The 22,125-nt window shown below is 47.1% G+C and overlaps 2 protein-coding genes across 19 annotated transcripts in view; one reads left to right on the top strand and one right to left on the bottom strand.

Moving 5' to 3' along the window:
• Positions 1-9,658, top strand: part of SFI1 (SFI1 centrin binding protein) — a 36,027-nt gene extending 26,369 nt beyond the window's left edge. For 11 of the 12 annotated variants that reach the window (XM_081893231.1, XM_081893238.1, XM_081893229.1 and 8 more), the window contains 12 exons: positions 81-177; positions 857-1,017; positions 1,170-1,244; positions 1,628-1,702; positions 2,388-2,564; positions 3,636-3,898; positions 4,629-4,724; positions 5,308-5,572; positions 6,167-6,329; positions 6,666-6,798; positions 7,944-8,046; positions 9,159-9,658. In XM_081893231.1, the coding sequence (XP_081749357.1) occupies positions 81-177; positions 857-1,017; positions 1,170-1,244; positions 1,628-1,702; positions 2,388-2,564; positions 3,636-3,898; positions 4,629-4,724; positions 5,308-5,572; positions 6,167-6,329; positions 6,666-6,798; positions 7,944-8,046; positions 9,159-9,266 (1,716 nt within the window). In that variant the 3' untranslated portion in view covers positions 9,267-9,658. The remainder of the gene's footprint in view (positions 1-80; positions 178-856; positions 1,018-1,169; positions 1,245-1,627; positions 1,703-2,387; positions 2,565-3,635; positions 3,899-4,628; positions 4,725-5,307; positions 5,573-6,166; positions 6,330-6,665; positions 6,799-7,943; positions 8,047-9,158) is intronic. The other variant, XM_081893233.1, reaches the window with a different exon arrangement.
• Positions 9,503-22,125, bottom strand: part of PISD (phosphatidylserine decarboxylase) — a 37,195-nt gene continuing 24,572 nt past the window's right edge. For 5 of the 7 annotated variants that reach the window (XM_081893398.1, XM_081893399.1, XM_081893400.1 and 2 more), the window contains 6 exons: positions 19,582-19,747; positions 13,980-14,216; positions 13,431-13,569; positions 13,055-13,192; positions 12,269-12,429; positions 9,503-11,857 (listed from right to left, as the gene is read on the bottom strand). In XM_081893398.1, the coding sequence (XP_081749524.1) occupies positions 11,633-11,857; positions 12,269-12,429; positions 13,055-13,192; positions 13,431-13,569; positions 13,980-14,216; positions 19,582-19,747 (1,066 nt within the window). In that variant the 3' untranslated portion in view covers positions 9,503-11,632. The remainder of the gene's footprint in view (positions 11,858-12,268; positions 12,430-13,054; positions 13,193-13,430; positions 13,570-13,979; positions 14,217-19,581; positions 19,748-22,125) is intronic. The other 2 variants (XM_081893402.1, XM_081893404.1) reach the window with 1 other exon arrangement.

The following is a 22,125-nucleotide window of genomic DNA, read 5'->3' on the forward strand; positions in this document are numbered from 1 at the left end:
TTGAGCCTCCAGTTGAGGAAGTAAAAGACAACACAGTATTTGAAGTCCTTAATGCTGCCGCCCCTGTTTTCTCTGCCTAGGTTGTGCTCAGATGGAGGGATGCAGCCTCCTTGTGTGCATACCATCGTCAGCAGGAGGCAGCAGCTGTGATGGAGGCCAGGAAGCATTTGCATGCAGGTGAGTGTGGCGATTTGCTTGAATGTGGCACATGATCCCAATACTAGCCTTCTGCCTCCTCCTGCATTGGGTCACTGGACTGGGACTCTTTGTTTGGCAGCCATATACCCCCTCCCTCGTGTAGTGGAGGAGGAAGGTCTGTGATGGGTGATTCTTCCCATGCATCAGTAGATGCAGGATGCATAGCAGCTTCAAAGCCATCCACTAGGGAAGGGCTGTGTGTGTGTGTGTGTGTGTGTGTGTTGTGTGGTTTTCTGCAGCTCTGGATTGTTGGAGATAGAGATATAGATATATATGATGGTTATAAATCACCCAAAAATAATAATTGAAGGTTAATTTTAAAAGCATCTGTGTAAAATTTATGTCCACAAAGCTTTTATGTACATGGGTTCCAATACAGAATTGCACCGTTCTCCAGGTTTCCAATCTCAATGTTACTTGTTGCAGTGCTGTTTATTAGGGAGCTGCCTTCCTCCAACCTGGTACCTTCTGGATATTTAAGTGCTGGAACTTCCGTCACTCCCAGCACCATATGCCCAATGCTGGCTGGAGTAGATGGGAGTTGTGGGGCAAAATACCTTGGAGAGCACCAGGTTAGGGAAGGCTACTCTGAGAAATAGGATGGGAGGAGGGCTGGGCTTCTTCTCGCTCACTATTTATTATCTTCCTGTTTGGACAGTGAGGCTGCAGGCAATGTTTCTTCGCTGGAAGGAGTCCTACGTTCAGTCCTCTAAGCAGAGAGGGCAGTTTGTCTTGGCAGCTCAGCACCATGGGAGACAGCTGCTTAGCAAGTGCATGGCCAGGTGGAAGCAGTATCACCTCCAGTGCATAAGGAAGATGGTGAGGAAATTTGCAGATTTCTGTCTCCAGAGGGTAGGAAGCAGTAAACCAGATGTGTGGAAGGCTTTCTAGGACAGCCTGATAATTTTCATAGGAAAGGGCTGGGCTCTGTGCCTCAGAGTGGCAACCCTTGTGCCTCTTTCCCCCTGCAGCTCCTGCAGAGACAAGGAGATCAGCTGTTGGCCCGGAGGCTTTCCTCTAACTGCTTCTCAACCTGGAAGACACAGGTGAGGTCAGACACATCCCTTTCCCCTTCCAGCCTCTGACTGCAGTGAGTCCATCTGAAGCCTGGGATGGAACAGTGAGGCTGCTGACTTTTTTCCAGCATGTGGCATTATGGGAAACCATATTGTGGGAGGGGGAAAAAAAGGAGTTCAACTAAAACATCTCCCCTAACCCTAGGTGCAGAGGAGATGAAAGGGGACAAAGGAGAAAAAAATTTCAGTTAATGCTGAAAATGCAAAAGAACTTCATAGCTTGTATCTGTGCTGGGGTTGGGATTTCCCCCTCCCTCCTTAACCTGGCCCACATGGTCTTTCTTTCTTTCTTTCTTTCTTTCTTTCTTTCTTTCTTTCTTTCTTTCTTTCTTTCTTTCTTTCTGCACCAACAGTTGGCGTACAGGCAGAGGGAGCGGCAGGAAACCATGCGGGCGCTTTGGCATTGGTCCATGTCCCTGCAGGGCAAGGTCAGTCTTGGCAGGCAAGAGAGGAGGTGCATTCACGTGGTCCTGTTTGGAGGAAGCAGCTCTGCTTGCAAGCAGACTGCCTTCTCTTTCTCCCTTTGCTGGATTGCAAAGCCAGGATGTAAAGAACCACACAGCTTGTTCCATGCGTGGGAGTGGGAGGGAGCTTTCTGCAGTTTGGTTAAGTACATATTACCAAGGAAAGAGGAGGAGGAGGGTGGAGACACAGGGTGCTCTGTTTGCAGCTGCAGCTGTGCATCTCCCAGCAGCCGTGGAGGGCAGTGCCATCTCTGTTACTAGCAGCACCGCATCGAAGGGCCTTCCACCTCTGGGCAGGGCTGGGGAGCTGCTTCAGCCTAGAGCATCATATCTTGAGAGGGAGCACAGCAGTTGCAGCTAATATATGTATTTCCACTACATATGTCAGACGTAAAAATGTTTTCAAGAATATAGGGACGATCAATCTCTCACTTGTGGATGTTTTTGCACCACCTCCCACACTGCTGACAGTTTTGGATCTATACTTGAAATTCTGAGAGCTTAAAAAAGAAAAAGAAAAACACTGGCATGTGTATTTGAGTTCCTTGAACCTGTTTGCTTTCTCCAGAGGGAATTTTTGCTGGTTCCTTTGTCGCTGATGAATACGAGAGGCTGTGCGGCCACTGCCACCTATGTGTCTTGCCTGCAGGTGTTTGATGCTTGGCTGGCATTTGTCCTGGAGCAGCAGCGCAAGAAAGGTCGGATCGAAAGGGCTGTGGAGATTTACCGGGCTGATTTGCTGCGGGAGGGTGTGACCCGCATCCTGAGGTACACGGCTGGCATGAAGGAATTCCGAGGGCACTTGCAGGCCCAGCATCAGGTGAAGGTAAAAGAACGGGACCCATCTTGTGGCTCCCTCTCATTTCACATCTATACAACTTTACCCATTTTATTTCGCAACAGGTTGATAACTGCTTCATACACAGTGGTTTCTTTTTTGCATGCTAGATGGATCGGATCCACAATGATGACTAACAATTGTTTGCTCTATTACCTGCCCTTCGCCCCAGGGTCTCAGGACATGTCACAATAATTTAAAGTACATGTTAAAAACAGTTTTAAACAAACTTCAGTTGCCAGAATAGAGGGTGTTCTGAAAATATTTGGTTGTTGCCTGTGCTGGCTTCTCCTCTCTGTACATAAGCAGGAATCACAGATCCCTTATAGGGTTCCACCCCACAGCAACAGATAGAAGCACACGCCACCCTCTCACAGGTACTCCAGGGACACGTATAGGCACAGTAGGTCCTATCAGGTCCACTGCCCAGCTTCTCCCTCTAGGGGGCACTACAGAGCCAGAGAGCGACATCGTCACAGGTGTGCCTGGCCCACAACTTGCCCCACTCAGCCTTTGGCTCTGTTCTTAATCTCTTTTGACATTCTATGTTGGATTGAAGCATTTGCTGCTTCTCCAGATTCAAAACTGGAGACTTTCCTCCTGACTACGGAGGAGCTCCTTATACAACTATCCTCCACCCCTCAAGACCAGACTTCCCCAGCCTGGTGCCCTCCAGTTATTCTGGACTATAACATCCATGAGCCCCTGCATCATATGGCTCTGTGAGCCAGGACTGATGAGATTTGTAGTCCAAAACATTTGGAAGGACACCAGATTGCTGAAGGCTCCCCAAGAAGTACAGAAATTAACAAGCTCCTTCTCTCCATTTCCCCTGCCCAGCCCCTCCTTACAGCAGACTGAAGGGCACACGCAGCCCTCGCTTTTGCAGCACCACCTTCCCACCAACCTACCATGTGTTTCTTCCTTGCACTCATAGATCGCCTGCCATTTCCCCTGCCCAGCCCCTCTTTACAGCAGACTGAAGGGCACACGCAGCCCTCGCTTTTGCAGCACCACCTTCCCACCAACCTACCATGTGCTTCTTTCTTGCACTCATAGATCGCCTGCCACCGTCAAAAGGCTGTCTACCGGTGCGCCATGCTCTGGAAATTAAAGGCCCTCTGCCAGAAACCCAGTCTGTCCAATCCGGGGGCCCCTCTCAAGAAGCGAGTGACATTCCAAGTGCCAGTGCCTGCTGCAATCTCAAGAGCCGATGGAGATCTTGGAAGGAGAACGAGCCTTCGTTCCACGGCAAGGCCTGCACAGAGTGACCACCAGGCCCACATTTTCCAGGCTTCCGGAGATTCCATCCTGACTGATCTGTGAGTAAGAGGCAAGGCTGCAACGCTTTACGCTCGCTTCCCCTTGAGCCACCAAACTGTGAATTTAATTGCACAGTGGCCTCCCTCATTTTGAAAGCCACTGCATATGCACAGAGGAAGGCTTCTTTTAATTTTAAAGAGTGGGGAAAGAATGAGTTGCAGCTAGCAAAAGGACTCGGCAGCAGATGGTTAGACTCTCTTCTCCAGATCTCATTCTCTCTCTCTGTTCCATGCAGGGAAGGTGTCATGCACAGGAAACTTTTAATGAAAATTTGGGTATTCTCCTGGGCCTTCTCCTATCCCTAAGGCTTTATTTGCCCTATCTACCTGGCAGTCATTTGCTGTTGTAATAATATTAAAAATCCTCTTAAAATTGACTAGTCTAACCAATCTTTATTACTAGCCAAAGGGCAGGCAAAGAAGGCTTGTGTCCCTTAGGATTATTGAGTGGCATGAAGTACTGGAATCATTACTCAGTTCTCAATAGCAAGCCTCAGAGTAACTGCGCTGGCTCTTTGGTTTTGTTTAAACTTGTAAGGCTGTAAGTGATAGGTACAGTTGCTTGTGTAAATCCACCTGTCAACCTGCTTTTCTTAAAGAAGTAGTAGTGCTGAGAACATGCTTGTAGGCACTCCTGTGCATAATTATCAGTGTGTAAAAGGTATGTATGTACCTCAGTGTTCCCTAATTCTAAAAAGGCCTCTAACCCTCCCTCCTATCCTCCCCACAGGCAGGCGGCCCGCCAAGGCAGGTTACAGCCCCGTAGACCTGACTTTCTGCTGCAATCTCTGGAGAGAACAGAGCTGCCTGGTCCTGACTTGAATGGGTAGGGAAGAATGTTCAACTTTCAGACATGACAAATTAATAAATAGAACAAAGACTACATAGGGGCTACTCCCACCAGCCAAGTTCAGGGTCACTTTTACCTCTAATGAAAGGGAAGATCCAGGATGACATTCTCACCACATCTTGGTACTTAATGGATGTTCAAACTAGAATAAAAATGTCTGCCCATCAACCATCCTGTTGATGAAATAAGAAGCAAGGCTTCTTATTTGATTGCATGGAGAATTTGGAGTGTAGCAGAATACCAAACTCAAAAACAAGACTTCTGCAACAAGAAGCTCTGATGCAAGTCATAAAGCTACACGGCCACAATTCTTCATGGAATCTTGTGGATGCCTCCAGATTCTTGGAAAACTTCTGCCTGGTACATAAAAGGAAAGGGCTGGGGGTGGGATAGGTGGGCACTTTATTTTGTAGAGCAAAGCTTAAAATGTGCCTGAGCTAGAAAAGTGGATGCTGACAGCTTGGAAGGTAACAGGAAGAGGGATTTTTCCAGATTCTTCCTTGGTGTGCTACAGATTCTTATACATCTAACAAATCTGATCTTTGTCTTCCTCTTCTAGACTAGAAAGCCTTGCTGGGGCTTTGCAGAAAACGACTCCAAGCCACCCACCTGATCTGTCTACGGCCCTTTTGTCATCTGCCCAAAGCAGTGTCCCTTCTCCACCCCAGTTCAGCAGCTGCCCCTTCTCAGCACCCCCACTTCCTCAGGCTGCTCCAGTGCTGTGCACACCCCCTTGGCCAGATAGCACAGCCCTCCCAAAGCCAAACCCGGAGCTGTTGCCACCTTCCTCCTTCATGACACGGAGAAGGGAGAGGCCAGGAACGGTGAGTTCTCACACCTTGTTTGCTGCTTCATGCAGTGGAACTGCCCTAGCCTTACACTCACTTGATCTGCCTGAGTCAGCTAAGGCTGCAATCCTAACGCTTAGCTGGCAGTGGCAGGCTTGATGGAATGGTTCAATCAGCCACATCCGCAGTCTAGCTAATTGCACCAACCAGAGTGGAAGGGAAAAAATGCAGCAGCGGGGCTTGCTCAGTGGATCCTGGCCTGACGCCCTCTTCGCCCTCAAAAGGGCCTGTTTTGGATTGACCATATTGCAGCATTACTTGCCAGCAGGGCTGGACAGAGGGACACCACTTCTGCTTCATCCAAACCCCCTCTAGCATGGCAGATTGCTGATTTTGATTACTCTGGAAGGTTCCCAGATTCAGAAGTATTTGCCTCTCTGTTAGTCCAGTTCTGTAGCACAGAGCTTATCCCTCTATCAGTTTCTAAGGTGGGGATCCTCTTATCATAAGAACATTCCATTCAAAGGGCTTAGGGTACCTTGTAGTTTGTTTAACACCAAATCCATAAGCACAGCTCTGATTGGTGTCTGGGACAGGGTTAAGTAACATTCTTGTTTTCCTGCCTTTCAGGTTGAGCCTTTGGGCCTGCAGCCTGGCCTCTATTCCACAAGCCCTCCGAGACCAACCACTGGGAAGGAAAAAGTGCTGGCAGACTCAAGGGCAGATTTCCTCCTGCCTGAAGATTTTTCATGGAGAGAGAGCCCTCCTCCCCAACCCACTTGTGGAAGGGCAGGTAACAATGATGGTCCTATGAGTGACCCACTTTTCTCACTCCCAGATAGCAAAAGGCTCTTTTTTTGCCTGCAGGGAGACATTTTGTTTCCTAAAGGAAGTGAGCTGCTTGTTTTGAGGCCAGGGGTGCAGTGGCTTTCCAGGAGGTTTGTCCTCCTACCTGGGTGTAACTGTGTGCCCTCCCGTTTTTGCTGCATCTGCAACAAGAGTAAGGGGGCTTGTCTCTGAGATGTGATCCTTCCCAGATGACCCACAGTTAATATGGCGGCTACAGAGAAGGGAGCAGAAGCTGCTCGGAGGGATTCCAAAACCCACACTGCCTTCCTTTTCATTTTAGGAACCAAAAAACCAGAAAAGGCAACAGAAGGTTTTACTCAGGAGGCGCTGGCAGTTCACAAACAGCTGGGAGCTGAGCTCCAGGTTATTGGGAAGAAAATGCAACTCTACCACCACAACCAGCAGGAGCTGAAGTACGTAGCCAAACACTACTTCTTCTCCTACTTTGCAATGCGTGTTTGGGCTTGTGTTTCCTCTGGGAAGGAGAGATCGGTTCAGGAAATCCTAGTTGGAAGGGGCCACTGCTGTAGTCTGCTGTGCTGGTGGGTGCAGGGACACAGTTCCCCTCCAGCACTCTTCCATGCCTCCCTTAACTGTTGCCCTCTTGTAGCACCGCCCAGTAATTCTTTCTATTGACGACTTCGGAGCAAGCTGTAGGCATATCCAAGGGCTGGCTCCCTTCCCACACTAACAAATTCAGGAAAGGGAAGGTGAAAAATGCCCTAACCAAGGCCGCAATTACCCCGTACATTTAAAGCGTTATGATGCTGGCTTCCCCAAGTAATTCTGGGAGCTGTGATTTGGTAAGAGTTTCTAGGAGACCCTTATTCCCCTCCCACAGCTATGCTTCCCAAAGTCATTTAACAATCCAACTCTCTTCCCAGGGAACTCTGGAAATTGTAGCCCTGGGAGAGGAAGAGGGGCTCCTAGCAATCTCGGCACCCCTAATAAACTTCAGCTTCCAGAATTATTTGGGGGAAGTCATGACTGTTCAAAGTGGTATCATAGTGCTTAAAACATTCCTGTTGCTCCTGAAATGCTTTTCCCCACAAACCTAACTGCAGGGGAGGGGAGCAAGTGTGTATGTGTGGGTGGGAGATTTATGTGAACTAGCCCTGGCCCTGTACACTTTGGCTCAGCCCACTCCTTTTGTCCACTCCTTTTGACAGAAAAAGATTCTCCGCCATCAGTGTAATAGTTCTTATGGTCCAATTTCCCCAGTAAACCACAGTAAGGAAACATCAATAGTGCTCTGTAATTAAGCAGTTATTTAGACAGATACTGGGATCAGGCAGGATTTGTTCAAGGCAGTCCTACTGCAGATAACGGCAGAGGGCATTACTGTGAAGGCAAAGCAACTGGAGTGGATGGGCTGGGTTAACCTACCTGACAGGTTTATAGAGGAGGAAACATTTGCACAGGGCTCACTTAAACCATTGCAAATCCTGTAAGTGCAAATGGTTGCATTGGGCCTAATAGAGGAAAGTGGTGGGGATTGGACCCCCGGCCTTGCTTTCATTTCACCAGAACAGGATGACATTCTGGCTTTTTATTCCAGGTCCTGCCAGCGGCAGCAGCGCCTTCTGCTTAAGTGGCTGGAGATGAGACCAGGGGATGAAGAACAGGTGGCTGTGCGTCAAGTACAAGAAGAGTTGGATCAGGTACAAACAGGAAGTTCTCCCTGCGGCCACTGAAGCAAAATTAAATGGCTGCAGCGAAGCCCACACATTTCCCAAAGGGCATTGCAAAGAAGAGTAAAACCTTTATTCCCTTGCTGCCATCACCACTTCTGCCATTATTCTATCAGCTCTAGGGCTGAGATGGTGTGAAAATCTGGAGCAAGAAAGTGTTTATAGTGAGGCTGGAGGGAGCCTCCATGTCCCATGAGCCTCAGGGCTTGCATGACTTCTCTGTTCTGCATTGCTCTGGGGCCCACCCCATTGCCACAAAAATCCAGATGTTCCTATTTCAGGATTTGCTTCTCATAAAGTTTCGGTGATTGCACTTTTAAAAGAACGTATCCCAAGTATCTGATGCTAGTTTCTTGTTTTCAGCAATAGGTATTACTATGCTGGTTAGCAACTAGAGGGTATTGATTAAATAAACTACTTGGTAGCTCAGCATGTTCTGGAGAATCTGGAGGAGGTGGGCCTGTAGTATTGGAGCAAACTCCCACGAGCTGAGGTCCCTTTGGTACCCTCCATAAAATATCTCAGGGGGCTGTGCCTCCCAAAGTTGCTGGGCATTGCCATTCAAATGGTGTGTGCGCCATGATCGATTAAGGGGGGTGGGGCTCACATGCCCCCCCCCAATATTTTATTCAAGATGGCATCCCTTCTGTAGCAAAGCTCCCCAGTAACATTGTGTTTCTCACTCACCTGTCACTTGTGGTACGTGGTTGCATGCGGCAGACAAAAAGGGGAAATATAAATTTACTTATAAATCAAGATGCATCAGCTTAGCGCTTAGAAATGGCAAACTGGCATATCCGCTTGTGAGTAAATCAAGTTTTTGTTAGTTGGAAGTTTCCACCACCCAAACTGCTTTTGAGAAGAACTGCAAAGACCTACTCCATTTGGGATTGGTCTGGGAGGTAGTGCTACCCTAGCAGTTTGTGCATGTTTTGTGTGTTGTAGCTCAAAGCAAGATTTTTGGATGAGGGAGGCTAGGAATAATTTCTTGGGGGCACAGATGGCTGCCTCTCATGCTAGCTGGGGCCTGAGCCAGGCTGCCCCTCCAAACTACCTCTCTTTGTGCTTCTGTTTCTTTGCAGCTGAAAGTGAAGATCAGTTCCCTCAAGAACATACTGGGAGAAGAGCGACAGCTAATGGAGTCCTACATCACACGTGTCCAGGATATTCGAGTGGCTCTTAGCACTTAAGCATGTTGGACTCGCTTGCATGATATGCAGTGGGATGGCTGGATGCTGTCCCTTTGCTATGCAGGGGGGTGGGGGGTGGCAGAGGAGCCTCCACCCCAGTAGCTGTACAAACACTGGTGGAGGCTGCAATCCAATATAACACATTTACCTGGGAGTAAGTCACATTGACATGCACAGGATTGCACTGCATGTCTCTTTACAGCAGTCAAATGCTTTCTTTTAAAAAATCAGCCATGGTAAGTCATTCGTTTTTATTTTAAAACATTTGCAATTAATGAGTTAATGTCCTTAAGTTGTACATTTTGACATACAAAAATACTGTGCTACTGATACAGTTGAAAAATTAAATGGATTCTCCGTGCAGGAGAAATTCACAGCGTCACTAAGAAACCCACTCCCATTTTGCTTAGGATCAATGTGACCTCCTCTGGCTCTCAGCAGCCTCAGGCCCCCACCACAATCTCCTCCCCTAGACCGGGAAGTTCATCCAGCAGAATTCCCGTGTCCTCAGTAAGCAGCAGAACCTTCAGTGCCGCTCTGCAAGCAGAGTAACAAGAAATTAAAGCTCAAAGAGGAACTGGCAAAGCAGCCAAGTGGAAGCAATCGAAGGAGCAATGGATGGAGCAAAGTTTACCCCCTTCGGGTAGTTTTGCCTTTTTTGATAATGCACTAATAGAGGAGCTGTGACCCATCATTCTATCCTATGGTTAAACAGGCCAGTTAGCTGGTTAGAAAACCCACCTTCACACTGTGCAAAGATACGAAGGATGGATGACCAGCCATCATCACCAAGGCCACTTCTCGGCCCTTCATCAGCATCAGAGACGGGAGCCACTATCATTGGAAACATCCATGCCTCAAATGGCACACGCCTCAGATGAAGACTTGCTCCTTTTTCTAACAGTCACCATCTTAAACTTGCCTTGGCTTCTTTTCTTATGGCTGTGCTCATTAAAAGGGGCAGCTTCTCTCGTGTGTGTGTGTGTACAAGGTAATACTAAAGCAAGGAAAGCATAAGGAGGAGACTTTTAAGGGGAGGGATGCAGTTTTAAAGCCAAAATGAGCTCAACACTCCTGAGCCTCAGCCATGTTCACAACTTGGTTTCTTGAGGTCAAGAACAAAACCCAGACATCATAAATAAACCAATCCCTTTTCAACTGCCCTCCCCCCCTTTGGCACCAATTTCTATGAATCCCCTCCCAGGGGAAAAAAGGCATAGTAAGTTTTAAGATTCCCCTTATTATTGGTCTACGCAGCAGTGCTTAATATTTTGCCACTGATCCCCACTTAGATGTGTGTGGGATGAAGGTTCAGAATAGAACTCTCAAGCTGGCTTTGGCAAATTTGGCTTTTAAGTATTTTGCAAGTCCAGCAAAGAGTGGGGGAAATGGTTAACACACATGAGAAAAGGAGGACTACTCCTTTTGCTTTTTAGGTAGACCTGGGCTGACAGGATCTTCTCCCCCAGTCCTCTGGTTCTGGCAAGTTGGCAGTAGCTGCGTAGAGAGAGGAAAGAGGCTTTCACTGCTGTCCACAGCAAGAGACTTCCCACTGCCTTTGCAGAGAGAAAAAATAAATCTGGGATTTTTTCACGTCCCCAGCTTAACAAGAGACTAGATATTTCCCATACAAACCAAAAAAAAGATTAAGGCCAGAATAGCAATACAGAATGGCCGGGTTAGAGTGGGCTCGAGCTACAAATAAAATAGGCTTCCTAAAAACAAAAACAAGATCAAGTCAAATGTGGAATGTGGACACAGTGTTTGAGGTTTAAAAATACAGTGCAGACTTCTGTTTTAAAGGGATAGTACCAGATTTATAAGAGAGGTTTCTAAAACAATGGCACACCCAGATGAACTCTTTAATGTTTCTATATTCCACTCTGCTGAGTCTCCTGGTTTTGGCATTGGACTGTTCAGTCTGGTGTGAAACATAAATTGAGAATACGGCTGGGTGAGAGACATAATTAGAAAATATGGAGCATGGGTCAATCTGACAGTATCCCTTGAAAGCAGGAATCTCTGCTCTCCTTCCTCCCTCTGACTGCAGCATTTCAACCAAGACTTCATCGTTTGGTGCCAAAGCAGGCTGAAAATGGCATCTTGGGGAGAAATGCCTATTTCTACAGGCACAGGGAAGAAGCAGAAAAGCCACCCTGGTCAACATTCTTAAAGGCCACAATCCCTGATATGTCTGCAGCTCTCATGGTGGGAATGCACTGCCGGCACCCCCCCGTTCTAAGAACAAGGGGGCTTTAGTTTCCTCACTCAGGTCCTGCTGAGCAATACTCCCACCTTAGAGAAACTTATCCTTTTACGAATTGAGTCCCTGTTGCATATAAAAAGCCCCCCTGGCAGTGGAGTCTCTAGAGAGATCCTAAGGCCTCTCCGAAGCGGATTTTCTGGCCAGGCTTCAGATAAAAATTAAAGTCCTTCGGTGCCTCGAAGATCAGGACGATGGTTGAGCCTAGATTAAACTCTCCTAAATGTTCTCCCTTCCTCATGGGGATGCCCTCATGATTGTTGTTGTTTACGAAGCTGAAGTCGTTGTATGAGCCTTTGCTGTAGCTGGGGCTATTTGTACGCAGATCCTGCACATGGGGAGAAGAAAAGAGGTGTTACGTAAGGACTCCAGGAGGGAAGCAGGTAAGTGCCTTGCAAAGAAGCCTGTAACGTTTTGTTACTCAACCACTGGCTACTTTAGTCATTTGTGAGTGAAGTGCAGGGAGGGAGGCATTTTTGTGGTGCCTGCCTGCCTGGTCACCATAAGAAGGTTCTTATTCACCATGGGCAACGAGGCAAGAGGCTACTTGAAACCTCGCTCAAGGCCCAATTTACATGTATTCACAGTGATACAGTTGCCGCCAAAACCACACCACCCTCTTTCCCAGGACCTATGAATTGTTCGCAGGATGCTCAAGAACACCTGCTCCCAAGTGGTGGTGTGGGGGGGACACACAGGACAATGACTCCTTCTCAAGTGTTTGAAAGGCTCGACTCACCTGATCAAAATAGATGCGAATTGATCCCACATTTTGGGCTCCTACTGCAGTCAGAGAGAAAAAACCGTGCTTCCAGTAGCCACTGAGTACAACGCGTTCATTATGGCAGAAGAGTTCTTTGATCCAGCGAGCAACCCCTGGATTCACAGACATGAGGGAGCCTATGGGGAGCAAGGAGAAAAATGGGCAGTGCCACCCTTTTATTTCCCCAGCCACTGTTGGGAGGATGAAAGCAAATTCTCAGAAACAGCTTGAATGAAGAAGCTTTCAGTTCTGTAAGACAGTCTTCCTGCATTAAGACACAAGTGAGGCTTTGGGCTGGAGAGTGGAAAGGGGCAAGCTGGAGAAGCCCCAAATTGAAAGGTATGACACCATTTATTACCTAGTAGCTTTAAAATTAAGTTAGACACCCAGGAGCAACAAACACAGGGGTACTTTTTTAAGGGCAATAAGGGAGGAAGGGAATCCAATCATTTATAGTATGAGCATGATCACAACCATTTTCCCACTTAAAAGCCTGCAGAAATATTAATTTGAGAAGCACTTCGAGATGGGATCACTTGCTATTTTTAAATGGCAAATTCATTCAGTGCCTTTTATATTCTGAACTCTTCCTAGTAAACCATGCTTCTCAAAGGAAGGATGATGGCCAGCATCAGGAGCCACTGGATTTTACGCAAAATCACAGAGTTGGAAGGGACATGACTTCACCGACAAATATTTATTAAAATGCAGTGTTTAGCAGCAACCTTCCACTGCATGTGTATCTCTGGAAACCTGGCCTACCTGGGAAGTGACGCCGGTGAGACACTTTCCAGTCGGTCGGTGAGTGGAAGCAGTGGTAGTCTCCAGGCGCCAGGTAAATCACACAGTGATAGAGCTCATTGCAGTCCTTTGTTACCAGCTGCTTTTGGAATGAAGAGGCTGAAAGAATAACGAGTAAAATGGTTTTTGAGGCTTCAACGCAATGTACAAAACAGGAACGTAGGCAGCTGTAGGTGAGACAGAAGCAGCTGCAAGGAGGAAGGGGTGGCTCAATGCCTCTGCCCAGTCAGGGCCCAATGCAGCTATTACATGGCATCCAGTGGTTGGTCCTTTGCAGATGCCAAGTCCAGTGGAATGATGTTGAGCCCCAAAGTGTGCCTGTGTGCACTGCACTTACCTGGCTTGCTTTTACAGTTCTCTTTATCAGCACGTGGACCCAGAAAGGACTCCAGTGAGTAAGTGATGCCTTTTACTTGCTCCACTTCACAGTTCTTCACTTGTCCAAAGCTGAGAATCTTGCCATCGGATGGACTGATCTACAGGGAGCAAACAGCACCAAAAATTCTCGTGTTAGCATCTGCCACTTCTCTAAACACTATTATTTTTTAAAACAATTCTATCCCACTATTCTATTCAGAAGATGATCAATGATTTTAAAAAACCCAACAGTTCTAGAACAATCCGCAATGCAACTAAAGCATAAATCAAAAGATTGGCATAAAAACCACAAAGCAGCCATCAGAATTAAGCATCAAAACACCAGAAAGAGGCCTTTTTAAACAGCCCATATTCATCAGCTCCAGTGAATCAGGTCTGATGCAGTTAACTTGGCAAAGAAACTCATCTAAAGGTGGATGGGATAGGGCCTTGATGGTGTTCATCAGCAGTGAGGCTACTGCTTCTCCATAAACTCAACACCACTGCCCCTCACATCTCTGCCACTTACCATACTGTGGATGCCGCAGACAGGTCGGGCTTGGGGCTTTAGCTTCCGCCTGAAGAACTCACTAAGGTTTCTGTAGTGGTGAAGGTCTTCCACAGCAGCCTCCTTCATGTTGACACCAAACGTCCAGATGTATAGGCTCAGGACCGGCTTCCGGAGCCAGGTGGGCAGCTCAACACTGTTCAGGCGCCCCCAGGCTCGGGAAAGGAGTCGCGTTGGCACAGATTTGTACAGGGAAACCTAAAAACAGAGGAGGAAGATGGGAGCTACTTCACGACACCCACTCACCTGAAAAAAAGAACTGAAAACCTGCCCTTGGCTAATTTTAATGCAAGAGATCAGAGGCTGCTGGTGGGGGAGTATGTTGGGAGGAGAATGCAATTTCCCATGTACCCTCTACTGATCTACAGAGGTGGAAAGGCTGGACGTAAAAAAGCTGGCAATTAAAGACTAATTAACATGGGTTCTTACACACACACACACACACACACAAAACACCCAAATAATGATCATGGCAGCTTCCACATTTTGGTCTAACCATGAAAGCTCCATTCATAGAATCATAGAATTGGAAGGAACTACAAGGATCATCTAGTCCAGGATTTCCCAAACTTGGGGCTCCGGCAGCTTTTGGACTACAATTCCCATCATCCCTGACCACTGGTCCAGCTAGCATGGGATGATGGGAGGTGTAGTCCAAAAACTGCTGGAGACCCAAATTTGGGAAACCCTGATAGTCCCAACTCCCTGCAATATTTCACCCAGTGTAGAGCTTGAACCCACGATCCCGAGATTAAGAATCTCATGTCCTACCAACTGAGCTATGTTGAGCATATCCTCATAGCATATGCACCTCAGATAGATGACTGGTTCTCTCCCCTGGATTAGGCAGTGAGGCTGGGAGGAGAGGCAACTCCGCAGCTGCTAACAACTTTGAAAGGGCCTCCTGTGGCTTCAGGATGCCCATCTGCTGAGGGCCACCATGAGCAATTTGACATCTCTGAGGATGTTGTGTCTTGGCAAAAGTATATAGGAACAGCAGTAGCTGCCTAACACAGTCAGGCCCTTAGTCCATCTACCTCAGTACTGTCCACGTTGACCAGCAGCAACAGCTCTCCAGGGATTCAGTCTCAGGCGTCTCTCCCAGTCCAACCTGGAGATGCTGCTCTAGACTGAACCTGGGAGCTTCTCCATGCAAGGCAAATGCTCTGCCACTGAACTGCGGGCCTCCCCCAAAGTAACAGCTCCCTGACTGCTGTACTGGAAAAACAAACCCATGGAGATCATGCACATTCTCAAGGAAGGGTAGAAGGGGCTAGTGGTGGCCCAGTACCCCTTCTACCCCTAAAGAACTCTTTGGGCTAGTAAGGACTTTGTGGCAGCACATACCCTGGATATGATGCAGGGAGTGGGAGTTGCCCCTAGAACAAGGAGGCCATGGTTCCATTTGCACCAGCACCCAGACCTTGATGCAAGAATCTTGCATTCTGCTGCTTCTGTGCAACTGGAACACATCTTAGCTATATTCCTGATTAATTGCTGTGACTGGCAAGGAGAAGGAGGAGGTTGCTTTGTATTCTGTGTGTGTGGGGGGGGGGTGCTAACTGTAAAGCAGGGATAAGATCTAGGTCAGAACAGGGTGGGAACAGGTTAAAATACTGTGGGATTATCTGTAGGCAACAAGGCCTGAGGAAATTGCTGTAGCTAATTCCTTCAAATCCCCCCTTGGTTAATCCTGAAACCCCTGGCATTCCTCTTGAGGGACGCAGAGCAGGGAAAAGAAAATCTCTCAACACAGCAGAGACTTTAGAAAAGCCATGCCACTGTCTGTAAATTGCTTACCGAAAAGAAAAGGGAAAAAAGCAGAGCATCACAAAACTAGCCAGAATGGATCTTCCAATAGCAAATCTTGCCAAGCTAACTGTATCCCCCTTGATAAAGATCATGCTCTCATTAGATCAGCTTGGTACCCTCCAGATGTTTTGGACAACATCAGTCCCATCAGTCCCAACCAACACTTGAAAGGAGGAAGCTATCTGGAATGGGAATGTCCAAAAACAGTACACCTCAAGCTGTGGAAGGGTGTGGGTAGGGTGTCCTTGAGAAGGACAGAGTGACAGGATGAGAGACGCAGCACAATGATAGACCATCTGCTTTACATGCAGAAGATCCCAGGCTCAGTCCCCAGCAGATAGAGCTGGGACTGTCCCATCTTAAACCCTGGAGAACTGCTGCTGTCAGTCAGTGTAGACAATACTGAGCTATATAGACCAATGGTCTGACTGTTCAGGGATGATGGGAGCTGTAGTCAAAAACCCCAGAAGGTAATGCATTGGTTGTGCCCCTCCAGCCCTTCTAGTATGAGTTCCTGTGGATATAAGGACAGTCTATAACTGTGCACCAGTATGTCAGGTCGGGGGTCATTCCTTTAGGATAAGTAAAGAGACTGCTGGTACGATGAAAAGGTCTGGCTGGTGCACAGGTGCAGCCCGGCTGCCATCAACACTGGGCAAAGCTGTTCAACGGCTTTCTGGCTTAGGAAGGAAGAGCAGGGTGCCCCAGCAGCCACTTCCACGGACCTATTCTCCTGCATCTGCAGTTTCCTACATGGCTGGCTATTGGCACAGCCATGTCAGGCGAGGAACAATGCCTCAAGGAGGGGTGGGGGAAGTGTCTAGGGTTGTATTTGCTCAGCTGAGTTCAGAGGGAAAATGCTTGGAACTGAGCTGTGATCATGGCACACAGACACACCAGCCTGTTGCCACTGAAGCTTGTACACTCGGGATAATGCAGGACAACTCATGTCCTTTCACTGATTTTAGCGATTTTCAACATTCCTAATTATGAGGCTCCTCATAAAAATAGGAAAATAATTATCTTTCTCCTTAAAAGAAACACCACCTTATTTCACTCATCAGAACACTCTGAAGACTGAGCCAGGAAGCAGAAAGAAAGCTACTTTTTATATCTCCTGAATTTTTCAAGCTCCCTTATGATCAAAAGAGTGTGCAACCCATCTGAAGCACTTGGTGTTAATGTGCTGGTGTCACCTGGGTTTAAAATGTGCACTTCAGCAACCCGGTGGGTTAGCCAGGGGGCAAAGTATAGCTGGTGATAAAGACCACATACTCAAGATGGCAACTGATACAAACGAACTGGTTTGCTGATCCACAATCCTTCACTCAGAAAATAATATTATCCTTCATACAGAAGATAATATTATGACCTTCAAAGAAAGACTAGAAATCTAGTATAGCAATATAGCAGTTAGAAAATAATATGGATTGAGAAGAGCATTATAATTGCCTTGACTAAGCAATCAGAATAATTTGAATATGAATCCAAGACTTACTATTTCCTATCCTTACTTTCTCCAGTGCAACTATTCTTTAAAATGATTTCCAAGTTTCCTACAGTATTTTGGAATAAAGTTGTCAGGGGCCAACAAGTCTTGTGGTCTGAGCAAGTGCAGGAGGGAGAATCTTCCTAGGTTACTGACTGGCAACTGTACCAGCTTTTATGTCAATTTCATCACTTAGGTTGGCGACCCTACCTAAGTACTAGATTATGGGTGCCCGTAATCTGAGTAGTGGAAAGTGTAACTGGGACTGTAGCTCTGTAGTACAGTAGCTCAGTAGCAGAGCACTTGCATTGCATAACGAAGCCCTCAGGTTCAAGCCTCAGTGGCAGCTTCTCCAGGTAGGGCTAGGAATGTCCTCGGCTTGGAACCCAGGAGAGCCACTGCCAATCAGTGAAGACAAAACATAGGCTGTTTGCTATGTTCTTATATTCCCTTTATTTTTTTGGCAAGCCTTTACTGGGGTCACTTTGACACATTCCAACATACTCTTGAAAACAACTCACTTGTGACACTGCTCCTTTTACTATCTTATTAGGAATGAAGCTTTCTTTAACCTTACATCAGGTCCATATCATCCCCCAAGATCTCACATTAATTGCCACTGCGATTCACCAAACATTTCAATCAGTTGAACTTTTTCCATTATTGGCATCCATTTTGGTTCATTGTGTGTTCTCTGATATTTGCCAGGTAAGTTCCTCAGGCCTAGAAGGCCCCAGGCTAACTCAGGGCCACTAGCTTGCTACACACATACACCCTGTTCTTCTTTTCAGGTGAGCTTCTGCTCTACCATTTGGAAACAATGAAAAGCTACACATTTGGGAAAACCACAGACTGCAACACACAGCATGCCATTAAAAACTGCTGGTGGGCTATGTATTACTCAGCAGCTCCTTGTCAGTAGATTCTGTTCTTTTAGGCACCCCCCTGCCACCACCCCTTTTTATTCACAGTTCTGTTTCAGAAGCATGCAACAGGCCCACTTCAGTTTGGAAGGTGGGTGCTCAAATGTAGAGTGCTGCCAGCACAGAGGAAAAACAGACACTCTGAAGGGAAGGCTGTTGGAGGCAACTGTTGAGTGGCCAAAATCACTTTAATAGAATTCAATATTGTGCAGCAGAGGAGAGAAAATAATCCCTCTGCCTGCCTAGCCTGCTTTACAGGGTAGTTGTGACCAGTACTTTTTTTTCTGGGGGGATGCAGGGGTGCACATACCCCTAAACATTTTGTGAATCTTCGTACTTTTGTCCATTTACTGTATTTATTTTTCCCAATTTGAACTATAAAATGGTGATTTTCTTGAGTCAAAATGAGAGTACCCCTAAACATTTTTAAAGAAAAAAAGCACTGGTTGTGACGATAAAAATCAGAGAACCTCCATACAGACCACCCTGAGCTCCCTGAAAGAAAAGGGATGTGAGGTTTATAGCCATGACTGCCTGCTCATAAGATTCTCTCGTGGCTGCCTGAAATGGACTTAAGATGAAGGAGGAAAGTCAGCTTTAAAATAAAAGTAGTTGGACCGAAAAGCAAGTGAGCAATAGCCACTCTGAAGCTCACGCTAATGATTTTTCAGCTAATTCTTCTTCTCAGCAACACTATTCCCATTTAAAAAGGGGGGCGGGGATGAATGAAATGGCTGTGAAGATAGACTCCTGCCCAGCAGTTTCCTGGCACGACACAATTATATTCAAAATAATGGCATGATATGCTTGTAATACCAGCATGACTAAGGCACAAATGGCTTGTTTTAAAAACTCCTATACTATACAAGTTGACAGTGTCCTTTCATGTATTGCACACCCGCAGAGGTCTGGCACAGACATGTTTGCATGAAGGGATGCAACAAAGCATTCCTGCAACATGTGCAGCGTCAATCTCCCAAAATATCACAGTGCCCAGTGAGGGTCCCTGCCCTCTCAGCAGCCATGGATGGCGTAAGCAAACATCCATCTTCGCATCGTAATAAAGGCACCTTGGCTTATCCAGAATTTTCCTCTCATTTTCTCTCTAGGAGCTGATTCCACACATAACTTTCACACATGACGCTAGCAGGTGAAATTATCCACTAGAAGGAAATGCTCTCCAAGCACAGAAGCTCCACTAGTGATGTGATTGAGAAAGGGGTGGCAGGGGAAGGGCTCCATATGCCAGCTCTACTTCAGCCTTTTCTCCCTGCTAACAGCCACCCTCCTCCTCCAAATGACGCGTCAGAAAGCGCAGTACAAACCTGCAAGCACTTACCCTGCTCATAGGCCTCCATCTCACTCTGGTCAAGGGTTTAAGAGCACCAAAAGGCAGAAGGTAATAGAGAATAGTCAGAGGCCAAGAACGGAGTTTCAGAGCAGGCCTAGACATACAGCTCAGCTGGCCCAACCTCCGCCTCAGGGCCAGCTGGGGAAATTGCAACCTGTAGGATCACACACACACACACAAAAACGGTCAGCCAACTTGAGCTCAGGCACTGATGACTCTCAAAAGTCAAGCACCTGCTCAATCAGAAGCACCTCTCTGTGGACACGGGAACATCTCTACCCTACCACCTGCCCATCCACCCGCTCTTGCTCTTTCCCAAAAGTAAAAGGCCAGGAACGAGTGTGAGAGTGTACTTGCTACTCAGCAGTTGTTTCAGAAGGGAAGCAAGGCTGTCTTTAGGCTGACCTGCCTAAGCCACACTCTACTTTTTAGAACCACTCAATAAAAGGCTTCGCCCATAATCCACTAGAAAGAAAGCAAGGACACATTTGGAAAAGACAGAATACTCTCTAAAATATAATTCAGTGTGGACATGGAATTGTCTGCAGCAAAAGAGCTGTAATGGAGGGTGGCAGAGAGGCGTTATTACCAAGTAATGGAAGGTCTATCTTCCCACTGACGCTGTAGGATGAATCCAACATGGCCTCAGCCTTGTTCCCTGCTATTTGAGAACCTGTACTTCTGTGGGGCTTGCAGTAATCATACCCAAACTACTACTATGTAGAAAAGAGCACAGAGGGGGTTTCCTGCCTTTGTTTTGGGGTCCCAAGGAAACTGTCAGGCAAATCCTAGTGAAGGAGCTGCTAAGGCTAAAAGTTACCAGCCAGTAACAGGTCCTGCACAGAGCCAGGGATAGGATCCTACAGCAGCAGGGCTGCATGAAACCAGGAAAATGTTACATCCTAAGCCATCCAGGGAGACCAAAAGGTCTCGCCTAAAGCAGAACACACCTGCTACTAAGCACCAAAGGTTCACTCCACTTCCAGGGTGGTTATAAGAATTCTAAGGTCTCAAATATAGAATAAATGTTCATAAATGTACAAGGCAAACACGTACATAAGGATATAAACCACGTGTCTGAAATAGTAGAGGAGAACAATCCTGAAGCCATTTTGACTCTCCCAAATTGACCTCAAATATTTCTCTGCAAGGAGGAAGGAAATGGGAAAAGCTTTCCAATTGTCTTTGGACTGTAGGGGCTTACACCTCCCTGCAAATACAGTCTCGCAAGTATCTGTTAAACTATCAATACGTATGAGAGATTCAGGAACTAAAGTGTTTATCATCTCAAAGGAATGGCCAGGCTACCCAGAAAATATCAGGTATCCTGGCAGACGGGAGAGAAGCAACACTCTCAAATTTCTGCTGGAGACCGCCTCCTTCTGTGATGTATGTATGATGTTTTGGGGGGTGGTCTTGGGTTACAGGGTAGGCAATTTCAAAAGTCTTTATAGGGGCTTGCACACCATTGTTCTGGGTCTCTCGTACCTCCTTGCAAGGAGGGGAGGGAACTCTGTTGCAACAGAAAAATAAAAATCTGCCTTGCTTTCTATGAATCTTGCCCCCATCAATTGATCTCTGACCGATCACGGACTTAGGGGACTCGGTTCCTTGGGGAGTGTGGCAGCAAAAGCCAATCCCCTTATTTTCTTTCTATAACAGTTCCCTGGGCCTTCAGAAAGTCAAGGGGTTCTACACCTCTTGCCATGGGACTGAGGCCAGAGGAACCTCTCACTGGACAAAAGCAAAAAAAGAGACCAGTGCTGTTTTGATTATTCTTTCTGGACAGGTAATTCTCTGCTTTCCTGTTTTAAATTACCTGCATTTTTGGAACAACAACTGAATAAACCTCCACTTGGCTGCAGCCACTGGCACTTCAATCTCCTTTGAGCCTAAAAGTGATCACTTGCTTAGTAGGCCTGTTCCTTGCCCACACACAGTTCACCCATATCAGGGGAAAAAGGAGAACCCATCCCTTTACTTCCTTCTAAGGAGGAAGCGGCAAGAGAGTCTATGGGACACTCCCAAGCACACATTCTGGTCAGGATCTGGACCCAGAGTGAAAACTGGGGAATAGGAGTGCTTTGGGGTCCTGACGAGGTCAATGAAGGCTCAAGCAATTCCCCACAAATAAGGGGCAGCCAGGTTTCCTTAGGGCCAAAGGAGAGTAAAGTTTACTAATCTTCAAAGGGAAGCTCGGCCTGGAGGGGGGAGGCTGTAATGGGGCCTCATGGATGCTGCTCAGCCTCCTCTCACTGGCTGGACCCACAGAGGGGAGCTCAAAGAAAAAGATGCCTTTCTCTTGCCTCCTTCTTCTTCCTCCATCTCCCCCCTTTCACTGCAGACAATCATGGGCCAATCCCCGCAGAGCTGCAGCTAACTGTAAAGCATCCTTGCTTGCCCCCACATGGCCCTTCTTTTCCACACACACACCCAGTTGCTCTATTTCACTCTTGCCCCACTCCTCAAAAAGGCTTGGAAGGGGGAAAGGATGCCCAACTCCAGTGCAACACCCACTTTGACTGTCAATCA

This window comes from Podarcis melisellensis (assembly GCF_964234715.1).
Source record: "Podarcis melisellensis genome assembly, chromosome: 16".
Classification (NCBI taxonomy): domain Eukaryota; kingdom Metazoa; phylum Chordata; class Lepidosauria; order Squamata; family Lacertidae; genus Podarcis; species Podarcis melisellensis.